Source organism: Equus caballus, chromosome 24 (genome assembly GCF_041296265.1).
Source record: "Equus caballus isolate H_3958 breed thoroughbred chromosome 24, TB-T2T, whole genome shotgun sequence".
Lineage (NCBI taxonomy): Eukaryota > Metazoa > Chordata > Mammalia > Perissodactyla > Equidae > Equus > Equus caballus.
The window spans coordinates 55,007,938-55,029,417 of NC_091707.1; the positions used below are offsets into that span (position 1 = coordinate 55,007,938).

Sequence of the window (21,480 nt, forward strand, 5' to 3'; positions counted from 1 at the left end):
CGCCTAGGAGCACCGCAGGAGGCCGCCTCCCTCCGTGTGCTCCTCACCTCCCCTGGACCTCGCCCGCAAACCCACGTGGCGGCCTGCCTCCCCTGATCTTGCCAGCCCCACTCCAGAGAGCCCACCTTGTTTCACAGCTTCTGACAGTTTCTTTGTCCCTGAGGAAGGCCTAGAAAACTGCCTTAGGACGGACAGTCATACCCCTGACCCAGGTCCTGCTAAAAAGTCCCTTGATTCTGGGATGGATTTGGGTTCTTTATGGAATCAGAACCTTGTAAGACCAACCAGCACTTGGTTTAAGGCAGGGGGCCTGGCCGGCTGAAGCCAGCCCCAGCTGTATGTCACGGGTAAGTGACAGGCTGAATTTGAAGGAGGACGTGGCAGGGCCAGTGACGGGGTTCTGCATCCCTCCGAGACGCTGAGGGCCATTCTACATTAGGACTTGGAAAGACAGAGGCTCCTGGAGGGGAGGTCACCCTCAGTCCAGTTCCCACACTGAGCACCTCTCCGTGCAAGGTCTGGGACACCAGCTGTTTGGTAACAACCGCTGGAGTGCTGCTGTGGGGCGGGTGTGGCCGGGCCAACTCTGCAGGCTCTCACCCAACGAGCGCTAAGTACCTCTTTGTAGGGGGCACTGGGTCCAGTAGCAACGAGCACCCAGTGCCCACGCTCAAGGACCTGACAGTGGCCCGAGGAGGGAACAACAGTGGCACCCAGGCCAGCGCATAACCAGAGGCGGTGGTTGGGGGGTGGGGGGGAGGGAGGCGGGTAGGAAGGACTCTGTCTTGTCGTCGTCGTCGCAGCTGCTTTAACAAAGTGCCACAGACTGGCCGGCTTCCCAGCAGCAGACACTGATCTCCCAGTCGTGGGGGCGGGAAGCCGGGTTCAGGCTGCTGGCACATCGGGTTTGGCAAGACTCTTCCGGGCTGCAGACGACCCTTTCTTCCCAGTGTCCCCATGGCAGAAGCTCAGAGGAGCTCTCTGGGGTCTCTTTTCTAAAGGCTCACCCCTCAAGACCTAGGCACCTCCTGAAGGCCCCGCCTCCTAACAGCACCTCTGTGGGGAGTAGGCTTCAACATGTGAACTTTGGGTGCGGAAGCAAACATTCAGCCCCCAGCAAGCTCTCTGCACTAGTGATATTCTAAATTGACAAGAGTTAACGCCGGGAATTAGGAGCTTACAGAATCCCTGGATGGGCTGAAAGGACGCGCCAGAGACCCGGGAACGGCTGAGCCAGCAGAGTCCAGGGCAGGGAGGTGGGGGCTCAGAAGGCCACCCCTGGGACTGCTGAGCTCAAGAGTGTGCAGCACAGTGGCTCGGACCCAGGAGGCACTGCCTGTCTCTGAGGTCTTCCTTGCCAGAAAACAAAGTCCTGGGAAGCCTCGCAGGGAGGTGCTCAGTACAGGAACTGGGCTGAAGGTGACTTCCCCTCCAGGAGCCTGTCTTTCCAATTCCCAAAGCAAAATGGCACTGGGCTTCAGGGAGGGACACAGAACCAAGGCACAGGCCCGGCCACTTCCTACTTTAAATTCAGCCGTAACCCCACAGCGAGTGTCCCGGAGTGGAGTGACGCTGTACTTCAGCCTTCCCAATCTGGGCACCTGATTGAAGGAACCCGGTTTCCGCCCAGAACCCGTTACCAGGAAGTCTGGGAAAGCGTTTTTACCCTCCTGATCCCTGCAGTCCCGGAAGCAGCGCAGGAAAGAAGGCGCCCGGCCCATCCTCCCTCCCAGCCCCCAGGGGGGAGGGCTGGGGGAGGGCGAGGGGAGGCGAGGAAAACCTCAGGGCCCTGCCACCACTCGTCCACAAGGATGGGGCCTGGGGGGCGGGGGAGAGGGAAGTCAACTCCCAGGTTTTGGTTGTGCAGGGCTGGGTGGTGGGGGAGGGGAAACCAACAAGGCTGGAGGGTGGGTGAGCCGGCCAGAGTCCAGTTTTGCAGATGCAGAACTCAGAGGCTCTGGGACTCCTCCAGGCCCGTTATTTCACAGGGTGACGGGGAGCTTCTCTGTAGATCACTGAGCCGTGGGGAGAAGAATCAGTTAAAGGACACTGGCTGAAAGAATAACTTGGGCTGGAATTTTTCTAGGGAGAAAAGTGCTCCAAACCATAACACATCTACTGGCTCTATTAATAACACACACAGCCATAGCAGATAAATAGAACAGGTGTGAAACGAATACATCCACTCTGTTACAAAGGGAGGAGCTGACAAGCAGGGGAGGGAAGGCAGCCGTATGGGGGATAGGAAAGGAACAGGGCAAACCCGGGGAGGGAAGCACAGGAAGAAGTCGGGGGGAAGAGAGGCAAAAAGGACACCAAAGAGGAAGAAAGTAGCCGGGTGCAGAGACAGCGAGACAGCGGCCACACAGCTGCAGCCAGAAAGACAGTGAGATGTGAGGGCCGAGGGCCCAGGGCCGACTTGCTGGTTCTCCCATAAATAAGAACTGTTTAGTTCACCGTAAATCTGAAGGACATCCCGCGCTTCTGGAAGCCGTCTCCTTCCTCTGCCCTGAGTCGCTGACGTCACCATGACCGGTGGGGCGGCCTTGGGGACAGCACTACTCACTCGGCTTCCCAGTGACCCAGATGTGGGCGCGGGCTCCTTCCAGCTCTAGGGCTCTTTCACGCACTCGCTCAGAGTTCCAGAGATAAGTGTGTCTTTAATTCTTTATTCTCTCCCTTGCCTCGCCACCTAAGGCAACCATTACTAACCAGTAATGAGTTAATTCCTTTCTTCGTGCTCACATGAGGATATATAAAAACACACAAGATGACAGAGCGAGAAGGAAGGGGAGAGGATGCAGAGGAAGGGGGGGTCTCAGCAGACACACACAGCACAATTCGAAGGCCCAAAGCTGTGTGCAACATAAATACCAGGCGGGTCTGGTCGGAGGACTGCCGTTCTCGAGAGAGGGAGAGCTGACACCGGGCTGGAATTCGAGGAGGTGGCACGTGAGGCGGAAGTGGAAGGATCCAGCGTCCAGAGGTGGAGCCTGAGGAAGAAGACCTTGCAGATGGAAGGGAAGGCAGGTGGCACAAGGCACATCCAGGTCACGGGAGAAAACCTGGTGTGACTGCAAGAGAAACGTCTTGCGGAGGAGGAGGGCTGATGGAAGGCCTCCGAGCAGAGGCGAGGGCCAAAGAGCTGACTCAGGACGGCCCCGAGGACCAGGGCTCGGTGACGATGGCGACCAAGCAGGACGAGAGCAGAGAGGGTGCCTTCAGTTCAACCCGGGAAAGCTACCCAAATGTCCACTGAAAGATGAATGGATAAGCAATATGTGATATATACACACAATGGAATATTACTCAGCCTTCAAAAGGAAGGAAACTCTGACACACATCACAACATAGATGAACCCTGAGGACATTTTAAGTGAAATAACTAGTTACAAAGGACAAATACTGCATGATTCACTCCTATGAGTGAGGTGCCTGGAACAGTCAAATTCAGGGACAAAGTGCACGGTGGATGTGGGCTGTGGGGAGGGGGATGGGGGGGCTACTGTTCAACAGCAAGAGTTTCAGTTTCGCAAGATGAAAAGAATTCTGGAGTCAGACAGTGGTGACGGTTGTACGACTATATGAATGTACTTAATACCAATGAACTGCACACGTAAAAACGGCTAAGATGGTAAATTTTATGTTCTATGTATTTCACCACAATAAAAAAAAATCAAAGCAAACAAAGAACTAAAAACACAACTACACACCAATATAAAGTAAAAAAAGAAACCAGTTGCCGCAAATCCTACTTCCCAGAAGCAAACTATGTTGTTTTGACATATTTACTTTCTAATTTTTTCTATACTTTTCCCCCAAAAAAGTTGGGATTATACTATATACACAAATGTTCCACATTTTTGGTTATTAATCATAGCATTTTTGCATATGAAAAATTTTTTCATATGAAAATTTTTACATTAAAAATCTATGTTTTATAATATTCCATGGATTCCATATGGACAGGCCACAAAATTACCAAGAGAAAAACACTTGGCGCACACAGAGGAGTAACTCCCCCTTTGATGTCCCATCCTCTCCATCCCACTCCCCACCCCTTCTTGTTCCCAGAGGGAACTGCTTACAGTGTGACCAGCGGCGGCAGGTCAAGAACGGGCCCCTGCAGGCTACTGACCCCCCAGTACCAGGGCTTACACAGGCAGCCCCGGAGAGGCGGCGGGTTCCAGTCTCCAGTGCCTGACTAATGACTCTGCAAATCTCTCAGCCTCTTCCTCAGAGTCATGAGATGGCTGCAACAGCCCTAGCCATGACGCCAGTTTTCGGGCAGGAAGAAGAGGGGCTGTCTGCTCTTGACGCTTGATCTTTTTCTTAGGGAAGGGAAATCTCTCTAATAACACACACTTGCCTTTACATTTTCTTGGCCAGAATTGGATCATATTCTCCCCGACTCCTTCTCAGATCAATAGCTGGCTAGAGGAAATAAGACTGCCCTGGTTGCTTAGCCGACTGATCCACCCCCCCACCAGCTAAGGTAGCCCCCCTAACCCCCGCAAGGGATCAGAAGATTTCTACCTGCTAACTGGACGAGAAAAACTCAGGGCTCTGTAAGGAGGGAGCACTGCATGTTAGAAGAGTAGTTGTTGGCTGGGCAACAAAGTGAAAGCACAGGTACCCCGTATATTGCGCAAAATAAATGCATATACATACATCGGTGTGACACACAGGAATGTACTCAACCACTCCTCCGGGCTGTTTCTGGAAGGTATTTATGATGTATAAGCTCAGCATATGTAAGAGCTGTGTGAGAGTGAGCTGCTGTTATCGAGCTGGCAGGATAACGTGCTGGATGACAGCCAAGACACTGCCCGGCCTGGAGAGGTCTGTGTGACAGCTCTGTCTAATCAGGTTTACATATTACACTTCATGTGCACTATGTGAGTTACTACACCCGGATCCTACGAAAACAACAGGATGAGAAAAGGCGATTGAAAAGCTACACATACGTGAAAGCAAGCTGTGGCTGGTGTGCAACTCCACACACGGAAAGAGATGGGTCCTAATGAGTCTTGACATCATGCACTCACTGCTGGACGCGCTGCTGCTTCAGGGCGAAGCCGAAGTGGACTGGTTCTAGTCTCTGATCGACTAAGCTTTGCGTCTAGAATTCAACAGTCTGGGGGGAAAAAAGGGAGGGGGGACGAGCGGAGTCCAAGGGAAATTACTACTGAATGGCGGGAAGAGCTCCGTGTGAGCAGATCTATAAACAGCTCTATCTGCTGTAGCACAAACAGCACTGTCACCTGCTAACCTCTGGATTAACACACCCATCAATAAGGCACTCATGTGGACAGGAAATGGTCTTTTTATATGGACTCCCTCTTTGTTGTGGTAGTTGTTCTAACAGGATTTTACTTGTAAGACCATTGGCTTTGAGAAGGCTGGATGAAAGACTGCCGGCTTCATCTGAGGTCAAAATAAGATTATCTTTACAGGGCACGGTCTACTTACAGGATTTCCTTTTTAAATATGCTTTTGAGGAATAATTAGAAACATATATCACTTTCATGTAGTTTGGAGCAAGCAATGTTCTTTATTTTCTTCATATTATAAACTAATTTCAAGACTGATGATTTTTTGCTGTGCTTGAAATGAATTTTCTACAATTATGTCTAATTTCCAGACATTTGTTTATTTGCTTGCAAAAGCAGAAATTCGTATCACTCAGAAAAATCTTGAGGACGAGAGAGCTACAACCCAGAGTTCCCACGGAGGGATCACTCAGGGCTCGGACGACACTGTCCGGCCCAGGGAAGGAGCACTTCCTGTCCTCCCCAACCCCCGCCACAGTCAACGTGACCTAAGTGTTTATCAAAACACTCCGTATCTTCCAGGCCCCAAGCTCTCAGAAGCAGGGAGAGCTACAGAAAAGTAGAAGAGACATCCTTGCCTTCCAGAAGCTTCCAATCCAGGAACTATCTATCAGCAATTACAACAAAACCAGCTAACTGTGTAGCAAGGACTGTTACCTGCTGTGGAGCCCAGGGAGCGGATCATTTCTACCTGGAGGCTCTCAGGTGCGCCCGGAGGCAGGATCTGAAGAGCGGGAGGAAGGCTTGGAAAAGGAAGGGGTGGACTCACCAACCAGGAAACGTCTATGAGGCTGCACCGGGTGGAGGGTCGGCATGCAGCAGGACGGATGGACAGAGAGAACAGTGATCGATGAGGCCGTTCGCTGAGCACCTGCTACATGCTAGGGCATCGGACATGTTATTCCAATCAAACTTTATGACATTGAACAGTAATATTCCTATTTTACAGATAAAGAAACTGGCCTAGAGAGGTTAAGAGACTCACCTATGATCACTTAGCTAAAAATGGTGCAACAAATATGCAAATCCAGGTGTGTCTGATTTCAAAGCTCTCATTTTTTCTGCTTTGCCTTGTCTCCTTAAAGCCCAGCTAAGGATTCTGGACTTTACATGCAGAGGAGTGGAGGAGGACACCCGGCTGACAGCATCGCCAAACGTGTGTGCTCGGGGAGGGCCCGCTGTGCACCGGGTTGGCCCAGGTTCCCTCTGGGAACAGGAGGCAAACCGAGACACTGTCCCTGCCCTCAAAGAATGAACGAATGTGGGAAAGCAGAGCCATTAACAGCCACTTTCATCATAATGTAAGAACAATGCCGGCAGTTCAGAGGCACGTATGGAAACACCCTTCCAAAGAAAGCCTCCCTGACTATCACCTGGGCTGTTTTAAAGTCGGAGGAGGTGGGAAAGGCCATGTCAGGAGGAGGAAAATGAACAGCGAAGAACCAAGGTATGAACTGGCAGGGTGTGTAGGTCTGGGGGGAGGCGGGAGGACAGAAAGTGAGGCCAGAAGGTTGAGGAACGCCTTGCCGAGGAGCTGGTCCATCCCGAGGCCCCAGAGGCCCTCAAGTTTGAACAGGGGAGAGATGCTGGGAAAGTTCAGGAGCGCCCTGTGGAAGGGAGACAGGAGGCAGGTAGAGCAGCTGGTTGGCAGGGGTTTAGGTGAGAGAGAGCAGGGCCTGCCCGAGGACGGCAGAAGCAGGAACAGAGAAAAGCTGGTTGAGAAACACTCCTGAGGTAAACTCGTCAGGGCTTGGTGGCTGCCCACGGAGGATTACGGAGCGAGAGGACTCAAAGACCACTTCCAGATTCCAACCCGAGCAAGTGGCTGAGACGGGTGAGGGAGCGACTGCTGGAGTGGAAGAGGGCTGGGACAGAGGAGGGAAGGCGCCAGGGAGGAGCAGTGAGGCCGAGGGGCCCATGGACACTGAGTTGGGCTATCTGGAACAGAGGATGTGGACTTAGAGCTCTGGGGAGAATCCAGACTAGACACAGAAGTTAAGACTGGTCAGCATGCAAGGGGCTATTAACGCTACAAGAGCAATCAGATGACCCAGGAGAGCACAGAGAACAAGGAGAGAGACAAGAGGAGGAAAAGTCAGAAGTGAGATGACGACGAAAAAGGAGCGTGGTTCAGACAGCTGAGGTGGGAATCCCAGGGACAGGGAAGTAGAGGACGTCAAGTGCAAGAGAGGATGAGTACACAAGTTCAGAAAAGTCTTTACCTGTTTGGGCACAACAGCAGGTCGATGTCGGCATGTCTGCCAGACTGCTGGGAAACATGGTTCCTGGGGTGGAAGAGATGAAGGAAAGACCACAAAGACAGACATGATCTCAGGAGGCTTGCCTAAGAATGGAAAGAGAGAGAGCAACGGCTAGAGGGAGACAGGGTCAAGAGAGCCCTGTTTTTTTAAAGCCCAGCAGAGACTAATCAAAGGAAAAGAGCCACGTCCACAAGAGAAGACAAACGATGGTGCAGGGACCCAGAGGCATGAGGGAGTGTGAGCACAGGTGGAAGACACAGGCTAGCCAGGAGCAGGGCTGCATGGCCCGAGAACGGCAGGCGCTTGTTGGTTAATTTGTAGAGGAGATGGGTACAGAGGGACAGCTGGCGTTTGAGGAAATGAGTTCTGACCCCTCCAATTCTTGAAGTAGGAGGCACTGGAGTTGGGCTACTGGAGGGGGATGGGGAGATGGACACAAGCAGTTTTCTTAAGGACTTTGAGGAAAGCAATTTAGAGAATTTGTGAGCAAACGGGCAGCGCGGGGTTGAGTTAGGATGAGCAAAAAGAATTGTCCGGTGACTTTAAACACTCAGCTGATGCTGGAGACCATGAATAAGCCATGGCAAAAATCGACATACATGACTGGTGCTTCCTCCAGGAGAGCCCAGGATTTCAGAAGCACAGAGAAAAAAGGGGGGTGATCCAAGGGTGAAGTTTTATCAGACGTAAGCAGTAGGGGAAGCTGAGGATGCTGGTGATCAACCATGGATTTCTAGTCTGGGAAAGAAAGGCGGAGTAAAAAACTGAAGGTCTGAGGCTGAAATAAAGGGACAACGGGAGAGAAGGCATGACAGTCAGAGAGGATAGGACATTGGGGATTTAAGACTTCAGATGTAGTGCTGCTCTTAGGAATGATAAGGACCAGAATACGGCAGCTAGAAAGAGGTGGAACTGGAGTTTTGAAGGCCACAATCTAAGGAGGCTGCAGTGACAAGTCGACTAAGGGTCCGTACGGCTTAGGTCCAAGAGGAAGATTGTAGATTAGGCGCCAGGCCTCCAGTGAACACAGGAGAGGGCAAGGAGATGGCAGAGAGTGGCACCATGTCAGGGTCAGCACTGCCTTTGGCATGATCTGGTCAGAAAGTCACTAGGAAGTGGTTCAGGCGATCCATGATTGCATGCTCACCGCAGTGACCGTGCCATTTAAGAAAACAGTGCAAGGACAGTACCAGTCCATTCCTCAGGTAGTAAGGGACAGCTTAGAATACAATAAAGTCCTTCCTCCCCACCCCCATCCTTTAAATCCCAAGCTTAAAATTGTACATGACCTAAGGGAGGAAAGAGCTGCTCCCTCTTGAGTGCCAAGGAGTCTGGTGGCAACTCTGAACGGGACGTGCTTCACCGGAGCATGGAGGAGAGGAGAGAATGGCGGTCTTCCTCTTTCGTGCCTCCACCTGTGCGCTGTTTCTCAGTGGCAGCTGCTGACCCTGTGCTAACGCCCTCGCCAAGTCTTCTTGGGCTCACCCTCCCCAGCCAAAGCACCTCTGCGTCACCAGGGAAAAGTGACCGTCAGACACCAGCAGTGGGACCACAGATACGGACACTCTTCCAAAAGAACTCCAATGGTGAGAAACTGAGTTCCGGCCGACACAGAAAACATGAAAGCAAGTTGTTTATTCTACTTTTAATAGATAGTGATCCACTCAGCTCAGAGAGATCAAAACCTTATCAGTAGTACGGCAAATCTCTTAAAAAAAAAAAAAAAAAGTCTGGTTAGCAAAAGAATTCCCATCCACTCTAAGAAACGAAGTGAGCGCTAGGTCCTGCCTACAAGCAGGAGCCCCAAAGCTAGCAGTGCCTGCACGCAAAGCACACGCAGAGAAGCTGAGCCAGAGTGGCACAGGCTAGCTGACCCAGAAAGAAGGGTAAGAGGGAAAGCGACCCAGCCTGGAGGGCAGAGCCCTCTCGCCCTCGTTGGGCCCTTCACTTACCATCACGCTGACGACTGGCACTCTTAGGCCTGTTTCATGGCTGAGGAAGTAAAGAATTTAGAGGTTACAAGCCTTTGCTGATGTCACACGGATACAAATGGCACAACCAGGACCCGAACCCAAGTTTTGATGACTCCAGCCTGCTCTTCCTGCTGTCCAGTTTTGCCTAAGTACCTCTGCAGCAGACGTGCCTTCCAAGGCCTGGGCTCCAAAACCATCTTCACTGTTAATCCCCAAGTTCAAGCAGGAACTCTGAACAAGGAATGGCTCATAAAACATGAAAAAAGAGCCAGCGCTGGTGGCCCAGTAGTTAAGTTCGCTGTACTCCGCTTCAGTGGCCCAGGTTCAGTTCCCGGGCATGTACCTACACTGCTCACCTGTCAGTGGCCATGCTGTGGTGGCAGTGGCTCACACACAAAGAGAGGAAGATTGGTAGCAGCTGTTAGCTCAGGGCAAATCTTCCTCAGCAAAAAACAAAAAAGAAAAAAAAGGTACGACATGATGCTAGTAACCAAGTACTGAAAAAACCCCAGCTATCCTCAGTAGTAGTTTGTGGATTAATTTGTTAATTTAATGAATTTCTAAGGCTAAAAATAGCCTTTTTGTACTGAGTGCTATGGGCTTGTCCCAAATATTTACAAGTTTATCACCTGATTTATTTCACCTACTCCCTTTTCACACAGAGGTTAACATTAAGGAAAAAAACAAAAAAAGGCTGGTCTGTAGCCAAGTGCTGGATTGCGTACTCTGTGGTCTGGTCGCCTCTCAAGCCACCGCTGAAATGTCCCTTCCTCAGGAAGGCCTCTACTGGACTAGGCAGGGCTAGGTCCCCTTGTCCCCGAATGTTCCACTTCTTCCTCAGACTTGCCACGACTGGAACTGAGACCAGTATCTGTGAGCTATCTATGTGTTCACGGCCTATCTCCCCTCTGGATTGCAGGCCCCGTGAACACAGGCACGTCATGGTGTCCGTGGCTGTATGCTCCAGGCTCTGCAGAGCAGGCCTTCCAGATCGGGAGGGAACAGCTGGGCTCACCTAATCCCCTAGGTCATTCCTCTCCCACAAGCAGAATATCCCCATTAGACAGCCTGTGGTCCCACCCACTCGCAGGGGACCAGGAGCTCCCCAGTCCACGTAAGCGCTTCCCATTCTACCGCACTCACCCGCCGCGCACACAGAAGTAGGTGAGTAAGTCAACTTCCTGTACCTCTGCGCTGCAGTAAGTATGCTGTGAAACAAGTGTGGTCACGAAAGTTACTGGGGTGGAGAGAATTTCCTACTTATTCTGTGCAAGTGCGCGGGCTGCGTTCTTTCGGACGCGCAGGTGCCAGGAGGAACTGTAGTACAAAGAAGCTGGTTCAGGTTCCCCTGTGGAGGGGCATTCCACTAGCAAGGCAGAGAAAAACGAGGCCAATTTACTACTAAAGACTTCAACTTTCCTTAGATTTCTGGGCAACAACCAGATTCATTTACTGTAATAAACCACTCAGCCTCAGAAGAAGAATTTGACTAAGACCTTATAAAAGTAAAGGACATAAAATGTGGCACAAATGATGTAAGCTTAAGAAACACGCACAGTTAGGGGATTTCACCATTTAAGCTCCAAATGTAACAGATGCATCAGTGGGGGGAGGGGAAGTACCCCTTTAGAAGAACTATGGTTTAGAAGGTTAAGAAAACATGTACACACCTATCGTTTGTCATTTAACTTGTATTGGTCCAGACTAAAGGTAAATAATTTAGATGCATAAACATGAATTTTCATGCTGACTTTTCTAAATATTTCATTGGAAACTCAGCATGGCTCCAAGTTGGAACAGGGACCTTACCCCCTGAGTTTGCAGAGGCTTTGCAGCCTCACAGAGGCAGGAGATGCCGGCTCTAGCAACAGCCCCAGCACTACCTTACAGTGTGACCTTGAGCGGCTCCTCTCTCAGCTGGTTCCCTTGACTGCAAAGCAAAGGGACTGCACTGTCCTGCCAGCTCTAACGTTCCCCATACTGTAGCCGACGCAGAGCACCAACGGCCTACTTGAAGTAACTTCACAAGAACTCCACATTAAACCAACCAAAAAGCAATTTCGGGAGGCAGCCAAATTAGTTTGTAGCAAGGGAAATTACTTAGCGTGAGTCCATTACTTGAATCATTCCCAATCTGTTAGAAATAGAAATACAGTAGAACTACATTTAAAGGTTAGCCTGCTTGTATTCAACATACAAGGTGCTGCTTGAAAAAGGCAGACAGAGAGGTACCAGGCACCTTTTAACTCACCCTTTATTGTTCCATCCACTCCCACCCTCCAACCGTGTCGCTTCCTAAACCACATGCTCTTAAAACCAAGTTCACGCATTTAACAGAGGTTACAGGAAAGAAACCATTTGGAAATGAGGGGAGTGAGAAGACCTAAAAAGAGCTGTGACTAACAGTCCATATCTTTGTCCTGATCAGGTGGCCGAAGGACACACTCCTTTTTTTTGGGGGGGGAGGAAGAGTAGCCCTGAGCCAACATTTGTGCCAATCTTCCTCTATTTTGTATGTGGGACACCGCCCAGCGTGGCTAAATGAGCAGTGTGTAGGTCCACACCCAGAATCGAACCTGTGAACCCCAGGCCACCGAAGCAGAGCATGGAAACTTAACCATTACGCCACCGGGCCAGCCCCAGGACACAGTCCTTGCAGGAAAGTTGTCAGCACATCTCCTCAGCCATTAGTGAGTTCTGACTTCTCAGATTCTAGAAAGCTCTGCACAACTCTTATAATTCTTCCAATATTCTACTTTTTCCTATAGTTGTTGACATTCATTTCTGCAGTAGACTGGAAGCTTTGTACAAAGTCGGAGCTTTTGAGACACTTGACACGATCAAGGACTATGACAGAATTCTGTCATTTCAACTTCATTTTGTTGATGAACCAAAAAGCAGCCATTCCACGTACACACAAAGCATTGAGCTGTAGATGGACACAACCACGGCCTTTGCCCTCGAAGCTGGAAGAGCAAAAGCACCCAAGCACCGGTGTAAGAGAAATACCAGTTTAATGGACATTAACCATTTGTCTTGTTGCCAAGACAAAAGGCCTCTAGAAAGTTCAGAGGGATGGCTCATTGGCCCAATTCGTTCTGCCAAAACAGAACAGAATAAAAGCAGTGAAATTATCCCCACTTTTAGTGTTCCGTGGCTCTGAAACTACAACTTAACCTGTCCTTCTAAATTGGTTTTCACCTTTAGCAGCAAGTGCGAGCAGGCTGGAGCCAATACAGCACGGTGTCTTCGCGTGTCTAGTCATAAGATGCTCCAGGGCTGAAGAGTGGAAGACAAGAATATCTCCCACCGCAGAAAACTCCAGGACTATCTAACAGGTCACATGCTCGGGGGCAAGTTTTAAAAGCTATTCGTGGAGCAGGTGCTAGGACAGCACTGAGGAGCATGTCAGTGCTTTCCCACACCCGTCACCCTTACCCTGGCTTTAAACCCTCTCCAGCTTTCTGCACTTGACGGTGAACCCCTGCGGATCCATGACTCAGAAGCTAGGCTGCCTAACTGAGTACTTCCCCCACTTGTCTTGCATCTATGGGGAAGTATCAACTACTTTGCAAAGACATTTTCCCATCAATTACTAGAGAGTGGGGAAAGTGAAATTAATCAAGCCACATAAAAATTCTCCCACAACTGGTTTTCATTTGTGAAATATTTATGCAGAATTTATAAGCTATAAAGCCAGAAATGACTTATTTCAACAGCTTTGACGTTGCCAAACTGTGTGGGTGCAGCACTCCAAGGGGGAATTACTCAAGTTTTTAAAACTCAGAGTCAAAGCAAAAATGATCTAATTTTTCACTCCTTACACTAATATTCTCAAAAACCAAGTCCAATGCCATTTAGAAATAAGGAGGGACTAAATCAGACTTACGTCACTTTTTAGTCAGAATGCATAAACTTTACTATGTTCTCAAAAACACCAGTTGGATCTAAGATTAAAGTATCACAGTTCAGAATAATCAGGCTTCAACTGCAAGAATACTAACCCCGGACAGGAGTAAACGCTGAGAACACATACGTTCCAGAAACTTACAAGGGCATTAAATTGGCTAAACAAGTACAACGGACACACCTTCCCAGGTTTTCGGTTTTTCTTGAAAATCAGGAAATCTTTATTTCTATTGCTTTAAACCAACTGCCAGGTCGACCAAAGGGTGAACAACGGCAAAACCACTTGGCTGCACTATAGCTGGCTACTCAGGAAGGTTTAACTTGACGCTAATTCGTACCAAGAAAAATCTAGGCTCTCTTGCAGGTATAATGGAGAAGACGGCGGGAAAGCCGCGGAATTTTCAAGTAGGAGACAAACGCGAAACCTGGTGGACACAAGGAGCAGCATCCACGAAAGGGAGACACGGGTGGAGACGGTGGTCAAGGGAGACAATGATTGGCGGGAGAAGGAAGAAAAGAAAGCTCAGAAGGCAATGTGGGATGAAAGGGCCGAGCTACACGACGAACGGCCGGCACTGCACGTCTGAGACCTGCAGGGAAGCGGCACCCAACGGCTCCGTCGCAGGTTTCCGCGGGTCACAAAAAGATAACGGACATCCTCCCAACGGTGGACCGGGGGCTCCGCGCGCCGCTTCCGCCGGCCCCGCCCCCCGCGCGGCCCACCTGCGCTCGGCCCCGGGCCTGGCGCGGGGACCGGGTGCTCGCAGCGAGGTGCGGGGCCGCGGCCGCCATGTTCCTCCGCTGCCAGCCCGCCTTTGTTCGCCCGGCCCTCCTCACTCGCCCCGCTGCCAGCGCCCGCCCGCCACCAGGCGCCCAGAGCAAACGCCGCCCGACGCGAAGAAGGAGGCACAGGCGTTTCTCGTCAAAGCAGACTTTATTGGGCGCCCGGGCCGCCCCGAGCATGCCGCCCGCTCCCCCGCGCGGCCCCCGAGCCCCGACCCCGCGCGCGGCCAGCCCCGTCCTCGCCCGCAGGCGCCCTCCCCTGCGGCGCCGGGGCCCGCTCGGACCGCTCACCGGCTCCCGAGGCGGCGGCTGCAGCGGTGACGCCCCGCTCCCGAGGGCGGCCCGGGGCGGCAGGGTCTGCCGCTGTTGCACCGCGGAGGGCGGGAGCCGTGCGACTCGCGGCGGCGGCGGCGCGCTGACGTCACGCGCCGCGGCCAGCCAGCGCGCGCGGGGGCCGTCCCGTCGGCCCCAATCCGGGAGGAGCCCGGGCGAGTGGGCGGGGCCGCGGCGGCGAATGGGCCGATCGATTGGCGGAGGAGGAGGAGCGAGAGGGCGAGCGGGCGAGTGGGAGCGAGGCTGGGCGGGCCGAGGCGAGCGGAAGTCTCGCGAGGCCGAGCCCGAGCGGAGTGTGGCGGCGGCGGCGGCGGCGAGATCTGGGCTTGGGGTGAGGAGTTGGTATTTGTGTGGAAAGAGGCGGAGGCGCAGGAGGAAGGGGGAAGCGGAGCGCCGGCCCGGAGGGCGGGAGGAGGCGCGGCCCGAGCGGGCGGCCGAGGCGCGGCGAGGCGGGGCGCCGGGGCGAGCAGCGGCCGAGCGAGCGCGGGGCGCACCGAGGCGAGGAGGCGGGGAAGCCCGCCGCCGCCGCCGCCGCGCCCGCCCCTTCCCCCCGCCGCCCGCCCCCTCTCCCCCCGCCCGCCGCCTTCCTCCTTCTGCCTTCCTTCCCCACGGCTGGCCGCCTCCTCGCCCGCCCGCCCGCAGCCCCGGAGCCGAGGCCGCCGCGGCCGTGGCGGCGGAGCCCCCAGCCATGGCCTCGGGCGACACCCTCTACATCGCCACGGACGGCTCGGAGATGCCGGCCGAGATCGTGGAGCTGCACGAGATCGAGGTGGAGACCATCCCGGTGGAGACCATCGAGACCACGGTGGTGGGCGAGGAGGAGGAGGACGACGACGACGACGAGGACGGCGGCGGCGGCGACCACGGCGGCGGGGGCGGCCACGGGCACGCGGGCCACCACCACCACCACCACCACCACCACCCGCCCATGATCGCGCTGCAGCCGCTCGTCACCGACGACCCGACCCAGGTGCACCACCACCAGGAGGTGATCCTTGTGCAGACGCGCGAGGAGGTGGTGGGCGGCGACGACTCGGACGGGCTGCGCGCCGAGGACGGCTTCGAGGACCAGATCCTGATCCCAGTGCCCGCGCCGGCCGGCGGCGACGACGACTACATCGAGCAGACGCTGGTCACCGTGGCGGCGGCCGGCAAGAGCGGCGGCGGCGGCTCGTCGTCGTCGGGCGGCGGCCGCGTCAAGAAGGGCGGCGGCAAGAAGAGCGGCAAGAAGGGCTACCTCGGCGGCGGGGCCGGGGCGGCGGGCGGCGCGGACGCGGGCAACAAGAAGTGGGAGCAGAAGCAGGTGCAGATCAAGACCCTGGAGGGCGAGTTCTCGGTCACCATGTGGTCCTCAGGTGAGCGCCGGCGCGCGCCGGCCCCCGGGATGTTTTTGTTTTGAAGGGAAGCCATGTTTTATGTGTGTGATGGGCGCCGCCATCTTCTTCGCGGGGCAAGTATGGCGGCCCCAAAAGATGGCGGGCCGCGGCGGGGGCGGCGGGCGGCGGCGGCCGAAGATGGCGGCGGAGGCGCGGCGCCGCCCGCTAGGCCGCAATGGCGTAGTTTCCCCGGGCGGGGCGGCTGCGCGGCGGGCGGGGCGGGGCGCGCTCGGCCAACGGCCGCCAGCAGGCCCGTTGTCCGGCCCCCGCCCCCAAGGCCAGCCCCCCCCCTCCGGGCGGCTCCCCCCCCAACCTCGCCCCAGGCCGGCTCCCCACGGGGCCGCGGCCGCGGGGCGGGCGTTGGCGGGGAGCGCAGCCCTCGCGCCCGGCCCGGCCGCCGCCGGCCTCTGGGGGGCGCCCGCGGCCCCGCTCCGCCCCCGCTCCTCCCCCGGACCCGCAACTGCTCCCCGGAGGCGCCTCCGCGGGCGGGGCGGGGCGGGGGCCGGGCTCCACGCGCCGCGCGGCCCGAGCCTGCCCGCTGCCCCCTCCCCGCTGTGCGCTGCCGGCGAGGCGGGGCGAGGCGCGGCGGCTCCCCCCACCCCCGGGCCTGTCCCCGCCGTCGCGGCCCGGGCGCTGCTCGGCCGTTCGGGTCGGCGAAGTCGTGTCTCCGTGAGCGTTCGGCTCTCTGCGGGCGTTTGCCGCGGGGCCGAGGAGCCGGGTCTTTCCGCCTGCAGCCTTCCGCGTGACGGAAAGCCGTCTCCCTACTGTGCCCCTGCAAAGGAGGGCGCCAGAAAGCGCTTTTTCCCCACTCTAGTGCGGCTTGAACGAAGGCCAGGAGAAACGGCTAGGGCGCAGGGAGCCTGTCTGTCCCTGCGCTCCTCTCGGCTGTTGCCGTGTGGCTGTCGAAGGCTGGTGTTCTGTCTGTCCTGTTGGTGCGCGTGCTCTCTGGTTAAGTTGCTGCGGTAGTAAGTAGACCGAGAGGAGTTGTGCCAGCCGGTTAACCTGGGGCCTGTGCGGACTGACGAGTGCTGAGTGAGTCGGCGGACCCTCCCCTGTGATTCCATTAGCGCAATTTCCTGAGCTCTCAGAAGTGGAGAGGGCCTCAGAAGGTGGCTTTTGAGCGTTAGAGATGGTTGAGATTGAGAGGAACGAATAGTAGAACGAATAGTAGTCGCAGACGGGCGGCCTGGGCTGAGTAGCTGGTCTGGCCGCGTCCTGACGGCCCCGAGGCGGGGTGGCTGACGCGGGGCGGAGCGGGGCCGCGTCTCCGTGGGCCCGCCCGCCGTGGACTTCGGGGTTGTCACAGGATGCCTCCTGTGTGTTTTGGTAGCTCGGAATGATTGCACACTAATCACGTTGGGACTAAAGGCCGTGTTTTCCCCTTACTAGGAATGGAAGAAGGGAGGGGAGCGTTGGTTAACCATGAGTTGGCTGAATTCAGGGTACCCTTTGAAATTAGGTGTTTAGGTAAAGATACATGAAGCATCTGAAAGTAATTTTGCTTTTTCTCGTGGTATGGTCATGTTGGTCTTATAGCACTTTAGGAAAAACATTTTACATACTCTGCATTTGACGTGCTAAATCAAATTGCTAACCAACTTTTCCATACCCAGAAAACTGGTAATGTATGCCTTTACTTGATGAAATGATAGGTGTCTGGCCAGCCAGGCGGGGCTGAAAGTCTGAGGGGCCTGACTAATGGGAGTTAATTTACAGTTAAGTCAACATTCAAAAGTCATTACTTCCGTGCCAGTGACTGCTTACAGGGTTGCATGGTTTGGGGTTGTTTCAATGTCCATTTCTTGGAAGAGTGAGTCGTCTGGCATGTTACAGAGTACTCTGCATAGAGAGGCTTCTGAAGATTGCATGGCAGTAACATAGGATGGCCTCTTTCTTCAGACATGCGATGTGGTAAACTGTGCCGCCTCCTTGTCCTTGGGGTTTGGAATTATTACCAAAAAGAAGCTAAATACTTTGTAATTAACTATGCGTGTCCCAAGTTCGAATTCTGAGTATAGTTTGATTTTGAGAACTGAAATAAGGAGATCTTGGATAACGGGAAGAAATCAAAGCAGGTTCCTTGTGGAGCTAAATTTCCGTGTGTGTGTGTGTGTGTGTGTGTGTGTGTGTGTGTGTGTGTGGACTGTGGTGGCAGTGTGCTCACTGCTTTCATGTACCTGATCTCATTCGATCCCAGACGGGAGAGCTCTAACCACACTAGTGCCATTGAAACAGTCCCTTCCTTAGATCGGAATGAGCTGTGAGGTGTCAGTTTTGCCTAAGCCCAAACCTAGTTGCCTGAAGTCCTTATCAAAATAATTGTATAGCTAGGGCATTCGTGGGATTGATTACTTGTTAGTGCCTCTTGGTTTGAAAAGAAAACATTTAGTGGCAGCCAGCATGTTTCTGGAAACCAAATATTTGGGGGTTATGGGTTTATCTCGTATGCCATCTTCCTTTAATTTCCCAGGGAATAACAGTGATCTGTGATGGTGCCGTCTTTTAAGTGGAACAGCAGCGAGGGAATCTAGTAGTTGTATAACAGTAGTTTTAGACTTGAAAAGGTCCTTAAACATCTGCTTTTTAAAAAATTGATATAATTCACACCACACAAAGTTCTGTGGTTTGTACGATATTCACCAGGTTGTGCAGTCATCAGTACTATCTACTTCCAGAACATTTTCATCACCCCAAAAGGAAACCCCATACCTGATAGCAGTCACTCCCCGTGTCCCTCACTCCACAACCCCTGGCAACCACTAATCTATTTTTTGTGTCTCTGGATTTGCCTAATCTGGATGTTTCATTTAAATAGAGTTATACAATACGTGGCCTTTTGTGTCTAGCTTTGCCTTTTTTCGGGGTTCATGCATGCTGTAGAATATTTCTCATTCCTTTATATGGCTGAGTAATATTCCCTGTGTAGATAACACAGCAGGGCCTACGTATTTTTGCACATGTGGAAATGAGACTTAGTTTAAGGCTGAACACGTTTCAGTCTTTAATCACAGTTCACCTTTGTCTTGAATATTCTTAATCTGTTGTTTTAAGGCCCGTGCTTGTTTTTGTTTTTTTCCCTGGCATATAACTAATGAGCATGTAAATGCTGCCAGATGTAGGGCATGGTATTCCGTATTTTTTCCCTAGGTATTCCTTACTGTTGTGTAGCAGCAGCGTCCTACTTCATAGAGCTTATTGTAAACTAAATCACTGGATCGAGTAAGGAAGCTAATAATAAAAGCTGCATGTAAAACATTTAGTTTTGAGAGAAACCTAGAAGGCTTTAAAAATCTTGAGGTTTCAGGTAGTTAGAAATTGTGACCTTCACTAAAGGCTGTTGATACTTTAATTATCTTCTGTTAGACGTGATATGGAAGTGCCTAGAGTAAAGCCTCTGAGACCAGAAAACCATTGAGATTAGAACCAGTAAATTGAAAGAAAATCGAAAAGTATTACGTTTTTTCTCAGTTTTGTATATTCAGAAAGTTCAGATTTACCAAGAATTACTAGTCCTGACCATTTGCCATTCCTCTGGGTTTTCCACATGCTCCATTTTTACCATGCTTTTTATCACTTAAGTAGAAATGCCATAAATGTGAATTCCCGTAGAGTCAAGAAGCCATCCCAAGTCATCACGTCAACCCCGTGACCCACGCAGGGCAGCCTGAGTCCTGGCTCCCCGCTCCTGCCCTGGTAGCTCGGGAAGCCTGGCTTACTGAGAAAGCCTCTGTGCCCTTCCTTCTCCCTCCCGCAGCGGCAGCTGCCTCTCCCTAGTGGGAAGAGAAAAACCCGTCAGGAAAAGGTCAGGGCTCCTGACCCACCTATAACTAGCATTTTAGGCTTTTGGAAGAGAATAATAATTTTTAAAAAGTATCCCAGACTCTTGGGGTGGATATTTACAAAACGCCTTTCTATTTGTTTTGTTTTTGAAGTCTGCTTAGTAAGGTTGGTTTGTTTTAAGGCTGGGGAATTTAAGGCTTATAACAGGTTATTAGCAAAAACAGTTATTAGAATGAACGTTTAAGATCTGCAGTCTTTTGTTAACTCCTGATCTGCTCTTACTAGGTGACCATTTTATAAACTCTGCTCTTACTACTTCCCATAGGAAGAGTATGCAAAAGTGAAAACTTTGTATACTTTTAAAATCTGTATGTTTACCAGTGAGTTGTAGTCTATAGTATTATTGGATGAACGATCAAACTTCGTATTTTTAAAATTTGGCATCTGAAACACTACCTGGATGTTGAAAATAATATTAATTGCATTACTGTTAGCAGGATATTAGGAATACGTGGGGAAGTCTTGAAAGTTAGTGGACTCTATTGTATGTCTGTGCCTTCCTCCGTATAGTGGACTTTAGTTACGGAACCCAAGAGCAACCTAAGTTTCTTGTGTTAGGTCCCATTCTGCTTAACTTTATGATTAATTATCAATAACAGCAAGCCCAGTGGTTTCTGGGAATCATTAGTAACGCATCACATTTCTTCTTTTGAGGGCACTTCTTCGACCTTGGCATAACCTAACTCCTGACCTTGGGATCTTTGTAAAATGACTTGGTGGAATAGGGGGAATCCCTGAAAGCATTTTCAGTTCCTTTATAGCAAAGAATTTCTGCTCCTTTCTGAATTTCTACGTGACAGTAGGAAGCCATATCTTCAATTTCTTTAAGCAGAACTATCCAATTTTAATGTGACCACACGAATGAGATACTAGGAATTCTCGAGTAAGATTCTTAATACCATTCAGTAACTTTAGTCTTACACAGTGGTTTCAGATACGATTAAACATTAAAACAACGTAGGTGGCACAATGGTTAAGTTCGCACGTTCCACTTCTTGGCAGCCCAGGGTTCACCGGTTTGGATCCTGGGTGCGGACATGGCACTGCTTGGCACGCCATGCTGTGGTAGGCGTCCCACATATAATGTAGAGGAAGATGAGCACGGATGTTAGCTCAGGGCCAGTCTTCCTCAGCAAGAAGAGGAGGATTGGCAGTAGTTAGCTCAGGGTTAATCTTCCAAAAAAACAAAACTAAACGCAAAACAATGTGAATGGTTGTGATGGACTCTTTTTTCTTGCGTAAATTCTTCCCTTCAAATGTGAGACCTGCGAGTAGGGAAGAGGCTGCCATTGCAGTGCTAGAAGCTGTTCACTCTTGGAGTCTAGGCGCTGTCTCTTGTGGGAGAGGCAGAACTTCAAAATGTTTCAGAGATCACACCCGAAAACGCCCTGAAGGGTCTTTCTCTTTGTGCTTTTCTCCACTCGACCTTTACTTCTTTTCCTTTTGTGTCTTCTAGCTTCTAAGTACTCAGAAAACTTGGGAGAAAAGCTGCTGCCATTACTCCAAGTTGACGATTGGTTTTTAATTTACTTTGTTGATAACTCACTGATTATTTGTAGTAATACATATGGCTCCTATATTAAGTAAATTTTTATAGATTCTTAGCAAGGACTAAATACACACCTCTGGATTTCACCTCTGGGGATCTGGTCACACGCAATCTGTTCCTTTC

General features: G+C 52.1%; 1 protein-coding gene and 1 long non-coding RNA gene across 6 annotated transcripts in view; one reads left to right on the top strand and one right to left on the bottom strand.

The window, feature by feature from the left end:
• Positions 1-7,495: 7,495 nt before the first annotated feature.
• LOC138920529 (uncharacterized) lies at positions 7,496-10,734 on the bottom strand. The gene is made up of 3 exons (XR_011431878.1): positions 10,711-10,734; positions 9,547-9,586; positions 7,496-7,618 (listed from the first exon to the last, which is right to left on the bottom strand). It is a non-coding gene; the product is annotated as an uncharacterized lncRNA (long non-coding RNA).
• A 3,780-nt stretch (positions 10,735-14,514) lies between these two features.
• Positions 14,515-21,480, top strand: part of YY1 (YY1 transcription factor) — a 48,435-nt gene continuing 41,469 nt past the window's right edge. Inside the window, exon 1 of one of the 5 annotated variants that reach the window (XM_070249273.1) lies at positions 14,515-15,947. In XM_070249273.1, coding sequence (XP_070105374.1) covers positions 14,774-15,947 — 1,174 coding nt within the window. In that variant the 5' untranslated portion in view covers positions 14,515-14,773. Of the gene's footprint in view, positions 15,948-16,049; positions 16,901-21,480 lie in introns of those variants that run through there. The other 4 variants (XM_070249274.1, XM_070249272.1, XM_023628391.2 and 1 more) reach the window with 4 other exon arrangements.